Genomic DNA, 16,266 nt, shown 5'->3' on the forward strand with positions numbered 1-16,266 from the left:
AATGTAGAGCGGGGTTAATTAAGCAATATTTACTAAATTAGATTTTAAAGGCAACGAATAAATGAATATAGAACTTGGATAAGTTTTTTATTTTTTTATTTTTCAGTCAAAATTGCGAATTAAAATAGTTGAAATAATAAATGGTCAAAAATTTTATATTAAAAATATTTTAATATATTATCCATTAAAAGATAATATTCTTTAACTTATTTTTAAAAACTGGAAAAGAGATTGACAAATCAAAGTTTGACGGAACAATTTTATTCCAAAGATGAGGTACTCGATACGTTATACAAAATTGTGAAAACCATGTTTAACAAAAGGCTTCGTTTAAAAGCTATTATTTCGCAAACTGTATTTACTCTTTGCTTTAAAGGTACATATATCTTTAAAAACATTTAATAATAGTTTACTCACGCAACAAAACGCAAAACATAAGGTATTATAAATATTAGGTTCATAAACATTTAAAACATTCAAATATGAAATCTTTAAATAAAGATTTCGTATTTGAAAAACGATTTGAAAAAAATATCCAGCGCATTGAATGTTTCTGATGCTGATGAAAATGTCGTAATTTACTTTTACCTGTGGCAATATTCGCAGAGTTTATAAATAATGAATATTATTTATAATATTATTATATTAATATAAATATAGCTATGAATAAATAAGTAGTATAGTTGTTTCAAATTATTTTTATTTAAATAGTTTCTAGCCTTGTATAGGATCCTAATATTTGTTAAAGCTTTTGTTGATATATAGTCAATATAAGTTTTCGATGACAGATTTTCATCAAGATAAATACCAAGGAACTTAATAAAGAAAGCTTCTTTAATTTCTACTCTATCGATAAAATGTTAGGGCAAATCTTTTAGCAAAAGACGTTTTTTTGCTGAGGAACTAAAAAGGATCCATTCTATTTTGTCAACGTTTAAGATTAATTTATTACATTTGAGGCAAGTAGAAATTTGCATGAGTTCCTTATTCATATTTAAAAAAAGTTTGTTTATGTTGTTGTCTGATTAAAATAGATTGGTATTGTCAGCAAACATGAAGCTCATAAGATCAGAAGCTTTATTTAAATCATAAATATATACTAAGAAAAGGAGTGGACCAAGGATAGAACCCTGTGGAACACCACATTTTATTTCAATTAATATTTTATTTTTGAGACTAATAGAAAGCAGCTCATCCCCATAGTAAACGAATTGCTTCCTATTTGACAAGTAGCTTTGTACCATTTTATCAATTTTCCATTTATTCCGTAGAATTCAAGTTTTTTAAGTAAAATATCGTGATTAACTGTGTTAAAAGCTTTTGATAAATCGATAAAAACACTAAGATAAATTATTCGTAATCAGGAAATTGTATGTCTTTTCGTGTAAATTTTTTCTAAAATTTTTGAAAACGTGGAGAGGACAGAAATAGGATGATAGTAATTAACATTTGATCACCGTCTTTGTGAATTGGGATAACTTTGGCAATTTTTAGTTGGGTAGGAAAAACCCCTCGTTGTATAGATGCTTTAAAGAGTTTAAAAAGAATATCTTTTAAGATTTGAAAGTTCTTTCAAATTCTTCAATTGTAAAATCTGGCAATAAATCATGGTGAAAAGGTGATTTATAGGTAGATTTATATCAAATGATGAAGGGAAATATTAGTAGAAGGAATTCTATTTAGCAAGTTTACTTCCAATACCAATAAATTATTTATTAAATTCATTTGCTATTTCATTTGGTTCACACATACATATGTTGTTTATTTTAATCATTTTTGGTAGGATATTTTAGCAGGTTTTTTGGTTTCCTGTTAATTCTTTTAATATTTTCCATAAATGTTTTGAGTCATTTTAATATTTAGTAATTAGATTAAAGCAATAATTTTTTTTTTAAACTTTTACGAATAAATCATTATTAAACCTATCGTTAACAGTAACCGTGTCTATAATTTATAATCTTTTTATTTTACACACTTTAATGACGTATGTAAGTGAAGAGAAAAAATTAAATGGTAAAAAAATGTCATAAACTTTAGCCCCTCTACCTTATTTTTATTTCATACATAACATCCAAATAAACTGAAAATTTATCATTGTAAATTATATTGTAAAAAGAAATCAACTGTTTCTCTATTTCTCAAACAATTAAAGAAATCTTTCTTCATCAATTTCAAGTCAGTATCTAGAAGAAAAATAGCACTTTGGAATAAAAGGTTCGTCTTTAAAATATTTGTCCTGGATCTGAATCTGGCTAGACAATCTAAAAAAGATACATTTTGTTCTTATGTGTAAACTGTCAAAGGTTTTTACGATGTTCAAAAAATAACTGTACCAAAAAGTTCTTTAATAATGTAGTATCAAAACGCGATTTAGAAATTTTTACAACAACATTCTGACAAAGTTTTATGGCTGCCTAATTCTTGATGACGAAAGTTATGTGCAGTTCGATTTTAAAGAAATACCTGAATACCTGGTCACAGATTTTATGCTGGTATTAAGTATGAAGTTTTGGAGTCTCACTTTATCGTTTACTCTAGTTTGAAAGTGAACATGCGCGCATGAATTATTTCGAAATTGTTTCTTTTTGCGACAAATGAAAGGTTAATTATTTTTGTTAATTGCGTTAATTTACGCATTTTACGTTTTTTATTACGTTATTTGTTTACGTGTTTTACGTTTATTTAAGAGTATTAAACGTGTAAAAAAAAAACAAAAAAAAAAACGGATTCATTTTTATAAAAATATAAATAAAAATGTTTTTTATTTTCATAATAGCAGCCATGTATCACAAAGTTTTTAAACTCACGTTACATTTTTGAAGATTAGTAACGAAAATTAGGCTTTTATTCAATCATAAAATCTGCAATAGCAGATAGTATGCTCAAAACTTTAATTGCAGTATAAAGCAAAACTTTGTTTTTGATCCATGTTTATAATAAAGAACACATTTTGGTATTGCATTTTTCCATGAATGCGTTTTGTAAGTAACTCTTTGAAACTCTTTGTTTTTTGCAAGTAATTCTTTGAAACTATATTTCGTAAAAGTAGCCCTTTAAAATTATCTTCTCTATAAATTGGCTTGATAAGTTTAATAGAATCAAGTGGTAATCCAGTTTTATAGACATGATTATTTTTGGGCGTGCGCAACCAACGTTGTACTGGCACAAACTCTTTTTTACACGTCGAATCGGACGATAAGTGATAACTGTTTTCTTTAAAGGTTGCAACGCAAAGTAATAATGTAGATAACGCTACATTAACAATCGCCTTAGAACAATTTTTAATTGATTTCAACTAATGTTCAACACTCCAGCTTTGAAAACTTGCTTATTGTTTTCAACTGGTGTAAACTGTTTACTATTTCCATCACCACAAAGTTTTTTGTTCGCCAACTTATTCTGTTACTGTTGCCACAGAAACTTTTATATCAATGCGTTAAACTGTATAGTTAAAACGACAATCATTTTTTTTTAACATTTTATAACAGTTTGTGCTTTTCTTTTCAATCACCAAGCATTGTTTTTAAAATCTTATAATATTTACTTCACAATCTAAAACACCCGTATTTTCATAAATATTGAAATACAAATTCTATTGTATGAAGAAAAAACCTTGACTATGCTAGGTTTTATTGCATTAGCTTTAACATCATCAGCAAATTTGGTGTCAGCATGCACTACCATAGGTCGTGGAAGGTTGATAAGATAACAGAAGTCAGCGTTACTCTTTCCACATAAACACACGGAATAAATGATCTTTGGTTAATTTTAAAAGCACGACTTCACACTTCTTGTATTGAAAAGTATTATAATAATATTTGCGTTGACAAAATTAATGATCTAAAATCTGTCAATTTTTTTTTAAATATTTTCTAACAAAATCTAATCTACATATTTCACTCTTTGGACAACATGACAGCTCAATATCGACCAATATCTCAATATCATAATGGGTAATACCACAACATCAATTAGTCTGTAACAAAAATTTTAAAAGGGTCTACCTTGAAAAGAGAGCTCTGAGCCTTTGAATTCGCAGATAAATACTTTAAGATGAAAATTGAATTTTAAAATTCATTGATCAAAGTTTTGTAAAAAACTTATATATTTTTGTCTTTTATAATTTGCACAAAAACTTTCTTTAACGCATATTTATGTTTTAACGCATTCTTAACGCTTTTTAACGCTTTCTTTTTTACGCGTTTTAACGCTTTCTTTAACGCATATGTATGTTTACTGTAATGTCATTTAGCTTGTCATAAACGAGTTTATCGTAATACAGATTTTGAAAACTACATTCATTTAATAAAGAGAAAGAAAGTAATTTTTTATTTTGTTTGTTTTCGTTTGAAAATAATATTCTGCTTTTAAATCTAAATTATATAATTAATAGTTATATTATAAAGTAAACGAGTTAAAAAAAAAAAATATAAACTAATATTGTACAATCGAAAATTAATGCAAATAAAATCAGCAATAAAAATAACATCATCAAAAACCAAAGCAATAATTTTTTTTTAATGTAAAAATAAGAATCATTTTTTGCAATCAATATAAAATTATTTTTAAAAATTTCCAAGTGCTAAAATACGAGTTGAAGTTGCTTTAAAGTGAAAGTATATATTTATGTATAATTTTTTGTATAAATATTTCCATACAAAACAAACTCAAAACATAAAAAAAATCAAATATCTGTTATAAGTAAATGGATGTTTGACAGATTTTAAAATTTTACGCAGTTTTAAAAATTTAACGTAAAAAGGTTGCGAAAAAAGTGCTCCAAGTAATAAAAAAATGTAATGTTCTAAATGAATCAAAAATCTAAATAAATTATTTATTTGAACAGAATTGCAAGTAGACAAATTATTTAGTTTTGAAAGGAATGAAATATTTTTTTTCTTTTGTCATAGTTAAAAAAAATTGAAATTTTTTCTTCAAGATCTTCACTATGCATCCTACCGAAAATTTTTGAAATAATCAAAAATAAATTAATATAATTCTTAAATAAAAAAATTGCTTAAAAATAAATCCAAAAATTATTTAAATATAAATTTTTAAATTATTAGTTACTAAAAATAGGAAAAAATTGTTTAAAACCGACATCTTCCAAATTTGTGTGTTTATCAAATTGGTGTGTTAATCAACTTTGTGTGTTCATTATCTTCCAACTTTGAATGTTCACCAACTACTTCAGATAAAAGTTTTAATGCATGTTCTTCATTAAATAGCTGTCCTTCGTTTGGATTTTCTGGTTTTTCATCTTTAGATAATGAAAATGACGTAAATGGTAAATCTAGAGAGTCTTCACGTGTTTTCTGTAAACCTATAGAACTTTGACTATACGTACTTGGTAGATTTTCTCTCTGTATTTTTGGTAAATCTATTAGGTCTTCACTCTGTTTATTCGATACATCGTCTTTGCTTTCAATATTCAAGTTTTTGAGACTGTTTTGAGTCAACAACAGCCCAAACTTATCGATTGCTTGAAAATTAGCCTTGCCTGTAACTAAAAAAAATTTAAAAAAAAGAGTAAAGTATTTGTTGAAACACATTAAATTTATTTGTTTTTACAAAAATAATATACAAAAAATAAAATACAAAAAGTAATTATTTTAAAAGCTGATTTTATATTTCTATAAAAATATAATTTGAGTTTAATATATATATATATATATATATATATATATATATATATATAATATATATATATATATATATATATATATATATGTATATGTATATATATATATATATATATATATATATATATATATATATATATATATATTAATAAAGACCTTTAAAATAATTTACCATTTTGCAAATTCGTAGTGCTAATATTTTGATTGGAAAATTTAGATACCAATGTTACATTTTTCTTATTATCTAAAATTATTCATTAAAAAAAAAATGATATAAAAAGATAATCCTTTAGCGTCAAGATAAAATTCAAACAATTAAATAAAACTCAATTATCAAATCAATAAAACTTCTTTATTATTTCTTAATTAAAAATTACTAAAGATTAAACAATAACGAATAAAAACAACAACAACGAATAGACTAGTGACCTCTAGATTAATGAAGTGACCTCTAGATTAGTGGCCAAGCATCTAGAGCTTAAAAATAAAAAAGATTAATCATGCAATGAATTTTTTTTAATCCTATTTGGTAATTTTATTAAAGATGATTCTAAAATATTTTAAGAAGTTTTTTAAAACTTAAATTAAATTTTTCTACATAATTACCACCTTAAGAAGCAACACTTGTCTCAACTTTCCTCTCTCAAAATCACAACTCCAATACATGAAACATGATAAACATGCCATTTCACAGAAGTCATTAAATGAAAATTAAATGTGATACTACCAGGGACATGATAGGGTTCAAACTTGGTAACAGAGCAAGTGCCCTACTAAGTATCCTCTTGATAACAGAGCAAGTGCCCTACCACGGCGACATTAAAAAACATGTTATTTCATGCACTACATACAACATGATTAACGCAACATTTGATTTAGGTGAGGCTGTTTCAGCTCTTTTTAAATTGAATTTTAAAAACCACAATGAATCTGAATTGTTGATCTCTACTTCTCCTTCCAAACTGCGTTCATTTTTTTTTTTTCTTAAAGATTGAGAATGAAAAAATGTATTTAAATGAGATTAATGGAAATGAGATAAAATTATTTGAGATTAACAGTTCTATGATAAAACAATAAAATTTGCAAACCATTGATATAATGATAAACTTTTTACGATAAGCACTTAAATTGTGTAGTGCCATGTACCCAAAACATGGTTATCCCAAAACAAGATACCACACATCCTACCATTAAAATAGCAGTAGTCAAGATAAAGATTTAACTGTATTTATCTTTATTTAGCAAGTTCTTCACAAACACCAAGATAGAGTTTATTTTTATTTAAAAAAAAAACAAAAAAACATTAAAACTAAAATATACTTAGGGCGTCAGGAAAGTTTGTACAACCCCCCAAAAAAATACAAAAAAATTAATGTTTTTTTATTTTATTTTATTAAATGTTCAAAATATTCACCATTATTATTTATGCATAGTTGCATCCTTTCTAACCGCTTCTCAAATGTTTTTCTATAGTCTTCAATAGGTATGCCTAAAAGTATCTTCATTATTTGTTTTTTTTGATTTTTAACGTCTGTATGATTGTCAAGATGAATTTTGATGCGTTAAACAGCCAAAAATCTGATGGAGCTATATTGAATCCAGCTTGATCTAGAAAAGTTTTCACTGCTTTTGTGACATGAGCTCTAGCATTGTCATGAAGAAATTTCATGTTTTTTGTACCTGAGGTAGGTCTTTGCTTGTTTATTTCTTCTATAATTGGCTTCAAGCAATTTTCAATGTAATAATTAGATGTTATAGTCTTACCTTTTTCTAATTAATCAATATTAACAACACCTGTTGTCTTAAAGAAGATAGAATATATATGTTTTTTGTTTCAAAACGGGCCTACTACTGTTCTGGGAGATTCACCTTCGGCTACCCAGCTGGCATTAGATGACTTGTGTCCAATCTGTCTGAAGGTAAGCCACAATTCATCACCAGTAATAATATCACACAATCTCCCTTTACCTTCTTGAATTTTGCTAAATTTTCACGACGAGCTTCAATCCTCTCCTTTCAATTTTTTTCGGTTAATTGGTGGGGTATCCAATGAGATGATAATTTTCTCAGCCCTAATGAGTCATGTATGATTTCTCCTAACATATATCAACTGTTCTATATTTTGGTTCTTGGTCCCCATAACCTTTTACGAGTTCGTTGGATATCTCAGTTGATGGAATTCCAAGCAGAGCATGAGTTTTAATATATGCTCTATATTCAAATTTATTCATTTTATAAAGTTTTCTTTTAAAATGCTTAAAATTGTATATAAATAATAAAAATGTAACCATAATGTAGAGAAAAGAATGCTCTTTAAAATGATATATGATATAATGACATAAAATTTGTTTAAATTCATGAGTTTTTTAACAAGTTGCACAAATAATAACTTACCTGACTCCCTAAGTAGTTGAATTGTAAAAAACTGTAATAAGAAAATTGTAAATAATTGTAAATTATTTATAATTAAAAAAAAAACAAAACAAAAAACAATTATAAAATAATAAATATGCTTTTTTGGTTAAGACTCATTTTAATTTTGTTGTTAAAACATTTATTTAATTTGAAATTACAGTTTGTGTGAAAATCCTTCTCAATTTAAAAGACATAAAATCTAAAACAACAACAAAAAAATATCAGAAAAAAATCTTTCACACATATTTTTTTCAACTCTTATTTATTTTTCCAAAACCTTTGTTTTTAAAGCTGTGGTAAAAACACAAGAACTTTATTGTAAATTATATCTTATTGGTAATGGCAACCCACATGTCAACCAACCTTGCTTTGCATTATGTTTATAAACATATATAAAGGATCATCCATATTTCATAAATCCAGAAAACATTTTACAAAAATAAAAAAAAAATTAAAAAAAATAAATTTTTTTTTTACAATGTTTTAAAATAGAATTTTAAATTAAAAAATCTTTATAAAATTCAGGTTCTTTAGAGACCAAGGTTAAGTTTTGAAAAAAATTAAATTAAAGTAATCAAGGGTCGTTGGAACCTTATTCAAAAATTGTATAAATTTTTTAGTTACTTTCAAACAAGATAAAAAAAGTCATAGGCCTAATACATATTTACAAATTACCAGTTACCAGTGCTACTAAAAAGTTGCTAATTTGCCAGTGAATCTTGTGGACATTATTAGTATTGGTGAGCAACAAAATACAGTGTTTAAAACTTTATTTTCTCTCCACCATTAGGAAGGACCTTCTTTATTATCTTCATTAGACAAGAATACGTTTCCCTTAGTCACACTCATTCCATCCAATAAGTTATCAAAAATTCGGGTTTTAGCGGTGACATTAAAATCCTCATCATTGTCCACTCTATATCAAATAAAATGGATCGCACATTTGTTTTTAGTTCATTTGCTGATAGCAGTGTCAACTTTGTCTGTTTTTTAGTTAAAGCATTAATACCTCTATCGTTTACTAAATTTACAACAAACTTACCAAATCAGGTTAAACTTGTTTAATATTCACTTCAATAAAAAAACATTTTTTTGATTTTTTAATTAAAATCTAACAGTTGTTACACAAATTTGTAACTGGTTTATAGCACAATTGACATCAGGAGTATTAGCTCGCTTTATTGCACAAATTATATTTTATCCACAATCACAAATGAAACAGTGAATTTTGTTGGGGGTAATTTTATTCTGGTAGCATCTCATTAAATTATTGATAAATAATATCCAGAGTGTTGACCATTAAATAGATAGCACTTTAAAGTAGTTTTTATTATATCAAAGGAAACATTGAAACTATGCTCAGTCCAAATACTGCTAGTAAATGAAATTTTAGTACACACAAAACATTTTCATAATCAAGGCTTGTTGGGGTGAGTTTTGTTGGTTTTTTTTGCCATTCTGGTAACATCTCATTAAATTTTTGATGAATAATATTTCCCAAGTGTCGACCATTGAATGGATGGCACATTAAAGTAATTTTTATTATTTCAAAACAAACATTGAACACACACGCAACATTTTTGATAAAAATTTTTTTATAACATTTGTAAAAAAAAAAAAAAAAAAATGAATTCAGATATATTTCAATATAAAAAATAGAACAATAAAAGGGCTTAAGTAGTTACCTAGCTTTGTAAAGTCTTCATTGTTGGATGAAAAAACCTTAAAAAAGTTTTACAAAAAATGTAAAAAATTATTTTAAACAACTATCTCACAATAAACTAATATTTATTATACTTTTAATTTAAGAAATAATATATATTTTTTAAAGCTATATAATTTTTGACATGGTATACAAAAATGATACATATTTCTTGAATTTATTCACTAAGAAACATATATGCTATGAAATAACTGATATGTGTTAATATGAAAAAAAAAAATTTAACAATTTTTACCAAATTAATGGTAAAACTAAAAAAAAAAATGTTTTAATAAAAAACATCAATTTGAATTACATTATTTAATGTTCTTTGTTTACATTTTGATATTTTGATAAACTGAATGTTTTGATTCATAAACGTAAAGTTTTATTCAATTAAAAGTTTAAAACTTGACTAAATGTTTCTTGTTTCCATAATTTTTACTTTCTCCTGTAACTAATTTTAAAAGCATTAAAGACATAAGTGATGAAGACACCATTAAAGTGATGAAGTAGATGAAGACACCATTGAAGCGGATGAAGGCACTATGTCACGAAAAAAGTTTCCACTTTTTTTTACAAAAGATGGTTTTAAGTAACACTCTTTCACACAAACTTAAAAACACAGAACAAAAATATGCCAAAACACCATTTTCACAGTGGATGAACAAGTTATGTAACACATCAATCTAACTAGGGTGTTAAGGTGTTAAGGGTGTTCATAAACTTATCCATTAATAATGCTACTTCGATTATGTCATTGCTCCATAAATATTTAAAAAAATATCTCAAACAAAAGTGTTCAAAAGTCCAGATGTCTCAGTTTCATATTGGAGTAACGTAGCATTTTTATCCACTTATGTCTTCAACTGTTAAAGGAAGGCTTGTTTTACAAAAAAAAAAAAAAAAAAAAATTTAAGGTCATTACTAAAAAAGATATAGTGGGGTACAATCTCAGGATCTTGTGCAATAAGACTTGATAATTTCAAGCAATTTAATTTTTTATTTTATTTCTTTATTTAACTACATTGCATTGTGGAATCTTAAGGAACTGTAATAAGTTTGCTTTAAATTTGACAAAATAGATTTAAAGTAATTTAAATAAAAAAATTAAAATTCTATTATGCAATAGCATTTTATTTGAATTTTGGCAATTGGTAAAATTTATTGGCAGTTTTTTAAAGGTAAAAAACCTGCAAAAATAATGTATGATATACTTTTACATACTTTGCATAGATATAAGAAACTTTATTTTTAACATAAAAAAAACATAACAAAGAAAATGATATTTTTCATAATTGATCTTTGGTTAAAAATTTAATAAGTTTTAGTAAGTTAGGAATAGTATTACTTGTGGTTGGCTCTAATTGAAAAAACATTATTATTATGTACTATTATAGTTAATTTTCACCTAGTTATTTTTAAATTATACTTTTAACCACTTAGAACCTATAAACTATTACACCTAAGGATACACACACACACACACGAAGAAACATAAGAACCTTTTAAAAGAAAAATTATAATGAAAACAGCTGATATGATCCAATCAGAACAATGGTTGATTCAAATTTATTCAACACCCCTATTTCGACTAGCTTTGGTTTTGAATCAAAGCCAGTTTAGCATTTGACAATGTTTTAAAAACAAACTTATAATACATTTACTATTATTAAAAATCAATTAATTACATAAAAAGGTTAAAACATAAGTCTCTCCATCATAAATTATTTGCGAAAGCAACTAAAAAATCTAATTTTTAATTTAAAAAGGAAAAATTGTTTTTGTTCAAATCCATTTGTAAAAAACTTAGAAATCATAATAACTTTAAAAATATTATAATTAAATGTTTTAATTCATTTTGGATTATAAAAAACTATCATCTTAATTGTCTTGGATTCACAAGTAAACTTAAAAGTAAACCAAGCAAAAAATAGTTTTGGCCATCAAGAAGATCAAGAAAAAAAAAGTAGCTTTAATCAAATAAATAACTATAATATTAATTGTTGCGAATATATAAATATAAGATTAAATTTTTTTTTTTAATAATAAAATATATATAGTCAAACAACAGGAACTTTTCCACAATTATGGTTGCATAAAGCAGAGAAAACAATTAAAATATCAATTCACTTATTCCATCACCTGTTCTACTGATTAATTTAATTAGAAGTATTCTTTGCAAAAATATATACTTATTTTCTAAGAGTCCAATCAAATGTTTGACGTGTATTTGTACACAGAAAATTTTTTGAGTCCAATCTTATTCTGTTTGCAACTATCTAATATAATTCTGATAATGATATCTAATATAATTCTGTTTGAGATTTCCTCATGTAAAAAGATAAAATTTTGATACAATATAAACCAACAGAATCTGCAATGGTAAAACCTGTCTGCTGACATCTGATAACCAATAAGGTGATTATTCAACATTTCAGAATTTTCTGTGATATAAATATCTGATACTCTTCCACAGCCCAAACTTCTGAAACAAATGGTATTAAATCTTGTGGTGTAATGCCAACGAAAACTTTAACAGTATTATGATGTTTATATTTAGAAAAAGTTTGAGCTCTAACTGATGGATCCATTGGTATTTTTAATAAAAATGCAAAGCAGTCAATAACAACACATAAAGGAAAAATTTTTTGAAAACAATTGGCATTGTTCTCCTTAGTATGTCTATTTCTGGCCATTGTATTAAACAATAGTCTAGGTGCCATTTTTCGAAAATTTGTGATACAGTTGTTTGACTTATACCAAATCTGTAAGCTATATCTTGTTCCAGCAAATTAAAGCAAAATTTTATTAAAACAATACACATATCTTACATCTTTGTGATAGTTGAAGCATTATTAGCTAGCATTATTAGGATAGTTTTCAATTAAGTAAAAAACATGTTTAAAAATATATATATCATAAAGACTTTTACTGTGTAAAATTGAATTTTCTTTTTGTTTTTTATAAGTTTATATTTTGTTTTTTATAAGCTATATGCTTTTTATAGCTATAATCTTTTATAATCTGATTTTTCAGTTTTTTGTTTTTCTTTACAAATTTATATTTATAGTTTAAGTTTTGTATATTTATGTTTTTGCATATATTAAGATTTCATATTTTCCCTTTAAAGAAAGACCTATATGTATTTACGTATGAGTGGTTATGTTTTATGCTAACTTATAATAATTCATGGAAGATATACTATAGTATTTCTATTTATAGCACTACAAATTATCAGTAATAAAATGTGCACCATGTTCTAAATTATAACTTGAAACATTCATTATCTTACTGTGTCTGTAAAATATACCTTTAATAAGTTTTATTTTGAGTCAAATATAATACAGTTTTATTTTAAGTCGAAAGTCAACATTTACAACAACAAGTATTTTATAATATAATCTTTCAGTTAACTGAAAAATGTAGGGTACTGCTAAAAGCAATAAGTTTAAAAACCAATGTTTGCTAAACATGATTGTATTATGCTGTCATCAAGTCTAACAGTTTTGACAATTTAGAAATATATGTTTAATCTAGTGCAACATTAATGTTCCCAGACAATATTCAAAAGCACTTACCTGTTGATCTATGCTTCTTACAGTAAAAACATTTTTTACCAAATCTATACAACTTTTATTGAGAATTTCTAATTCCTAAAAAAAATAGTTACTTTTAAACAAGTTAGTATATAAGCAAGCAAAAAAAAAAAATAATAAAGAATAAAAATATGACAATATTTAAATAAGAAATAAAAATTTGGAAGAGTTTAAGTTTTTACAACTAGATGATTGGAAAACAACTAAAGCAGTAGTCTAAAGACTGTCAACTGCACTTTGCACTTAGGAAAACCTCTTACAAGTTACAATTTACCTGTAATATAATATCTCTTGTCATAATAACTTACATCAGCTTAACATTAAAATTCAAATCAATAAACAAAAGTAATTTTATGTTATTCATTAAATCGTTAGAAAAATTTTTATTTTCAGCCAAAAATCACACAAGAATGTAAGTTAAAATATTAATTAATAGGTAACCTACCTTCTCAAAGAATTTTGTATTATTTTGAATTAAATCTATTTGGGATTGACTTAGTGCTTCAAGAGCACTTCTGAGTTCTTTGCGCGTTGCGGGTTTTTCTTCTACAGATGTTGTGTCGGTTGTTAGAAAAATCTGTGACAAACTTTTGAGTTTATCTAAAGAAGCCTATAAGGAATAATGAAACAAAAAAACTAATGACAAAATTACAAATGTTGAATATAAAAATTTATTTTTTATTATAAATGGAATAATTTTAATAAATTTTGATTAGAGAAAAACAGGAAAATAAAAATCCTTAAAAAAAAAAGATTTTTTATTTTTCAGCATTCGTTATTTTTTAGCATTAATTTTTTTATACATTCATAATCACAATATAAGTTAACATATAGGTAATGAAACTATATCAAATAAATAATGTAAAAATATCAGAATGCAAAATGATGTAGAAAACATGTGTTTTATAATAATGCTTTATAGAACTATAAATAACAAACATTTTATATTTAACTATATTTGAACTTCATAATGTAACTTAATGTAAATATCCTTTCCTATAGCTATATGCTATATATTAATATAGCATTCGGAATTAATTGTTTGGTCCTTAGGGAGTAAATATAAAGTTAATCTTTGTTTTGCACAACTCAAACAGCTCTGAACCATTACCATTTAACTATTTTCTGTGTGCAAACTCCATACTACACATGACCACTGTTCAGATGCCCAATGCCTATATAGATGGTTGAATTGCAATTGTTGCTTGGTTTTTGAACTGAATTGCAGCTAGATGAGCTTAAGTCCACCTAATATTTTACTGGTCTTTTTAGGCCTACCAGATAAAATTTTATGGCTTGGAACCTCTCTGATGTCAAGATCTCTAGATTGCAGTAAAAGCCTACTTATTGTAAGGTTGGCTCAGAGTTTCAAAAAACATATATATATATATATATATATATATATATATATATAATATATATATATATATATATATATACATATATATATATATATATATATATATATATATATATGTTTTGAATATTTTTAATGTTTATGATAAGCAACTTATAATTCACACTGTTGACGTATATTATATATGACATAAGCTGTTTTTCACATTTAGTTTCATTTTGCGGTAAAATCAGTAGTTTCCCTTTTATATTCTTTTAAAGTTCTATATGAATGATTAAAGTTCTTACTTTATAATTTTTTTGTGGTTAATTAAAAGCATTCTACTTTGACACTTTTTTTCAGTAACTTCTTTTAAAAATTCATTAAATTTTTTTCATAAAATCTTTTCAAAAAAACCAATTACATTTTGATATTATCTGAAGTCATTGCAATGAATGAACGTTTTTATATCGTTTAACAATTTGAGAATATATTATAACATTATAAATAAACTACGAATTATAATCTTTTCTCCATTGAGTTGTCGAGAAAATGATTAGAATTAGTAATTTCTTCTTTCTTTTTTTTTTTTTTTATAAAAAAAAATGTTTTATGGATATTTAAAAAAGTATTAACCTTGAGTAAACATGAAATGTACAAAATGTTGCATATTTAATTATTAATAATGATAAAAATGATAATGAAATTGATAATAATAATTTGGGTAGGTCATTTTTATTAATTTTATTTTTATTATTAGGGCGGGTCATTTTTAAAATTTTTATAATAAATGCTTACGCCATATGAACTTTAAATGTGTTGGCCCTTATGTAAAACTAATGAAAAAAAAAAAAAAAAAAAAAAAAAAAAAAAATATTTTTAATTTTCAGGTTTTCAAATTTAAACCTCAAAAACCGAGGTTTTGGGTAAAAAATGCGATATACGTGGTTTGTCCTAACTTTTCACTGGTTATTCCATTTGACTCAAAAACATCTTCAATTGAATCCTCGATCCCAAATACCCTTTATTACCTAGACAGCTAGACAGTCATTTTAGCTTAAAAACTTATGATTTTTAGATTTTATAAAGATTGTTATTTTAATAAGTATTATGAAATAACTTAAGAAATATCATTCATAAGATGATGAATTTAAAATGCTGCATTTGAGTTGACGCCTTATATTCACGATAAGTGTTGTTTATAAACTAGTGTAAACTTTGAGTGCTTTATTGATGGCTAAATGAAGACATAAAAATTGTAAATTAAATGTTATGATTGGTTTTGCAAGTAAATTTTTAGATTCTGAATTACCAACATTAAGAGATGTTATTAAATATGGTCTGCATCTAAAAAGAGATAATAACTGTAAAGCAAATGCAAAACTTAAAGATACATGCAAAAAGGTTTCCTTCAAAGTGAAAACACAATGGTTGAAATCGAACCCTGAAATTTCTATTGTGATGGACAGTCACAATAGAAATTCAGTATAAATAAAATAATTAGATAATGTCAGTATAAATAAAATAATTAGATAATGGAAAAAAGCTACAGATATCGTTAACTTCAGGTGC

At 25.2% G+C, this 16,266-nt stretch overlaps 1 protein-coding gene across 2 annotated transcripts in view; it reads right to left on the bottom strand.

Annotated features, from left to right (window-relative positions):
* Nucleotides 1-4,324: 4,324 nt before the first annotated feature.
* The window catches only part of LOC136082354 (uncharacterized), a 67,038-nt gene continuing 55,096 nt past the window's right edge, over nt 4,325-16,266 (bottom strand). Inside the window, exons 6-10 of one of the 2 annotated variants that reach the window (XM_065801380.1) lie at nt 13,804-13,968; nt 13,341-13,415; nt 9,743-9,779; nt 5,815-5,886; nt 4,325-5,506 (exon numbers count right to left, since the gene is read on the bottom strand). In XM_065801380.1, the coding sequence (XP_065657452.1) occupies nt 5,124-5,506; nt 5,815-5,886; nt 9,743-9,779; nt 13,341-13,415; nt 13,804-13,968 (732 nt within the window). In that variant the 3' untranslated portion in view covers nt 4,325-5,123. The remainder of the gene's footprint in view (nt 5,507-5,814; nt 5,887-9,742; nt 9,780-13,340; nt 13,416-13,803; nt 13,969-16,266) is intronic. The other variant, XM_065801381.1, reaches the window with a different exon arrangement.

Source organism: Hydra vulgaris, chromosome 07 (genome assembly GCF_038396675.1).
Source record: "Hydra vulgaris chromosome 07, alternate assembly HydraT2T_AEP".
NCBI classification, from domain to species: domain Eukaryota; kingdom Metazoa; phylum Cnidaria; class Hydrozoa; order Anthoathecata; family Hydridae; genus Hydra; species Hydra vulgaris.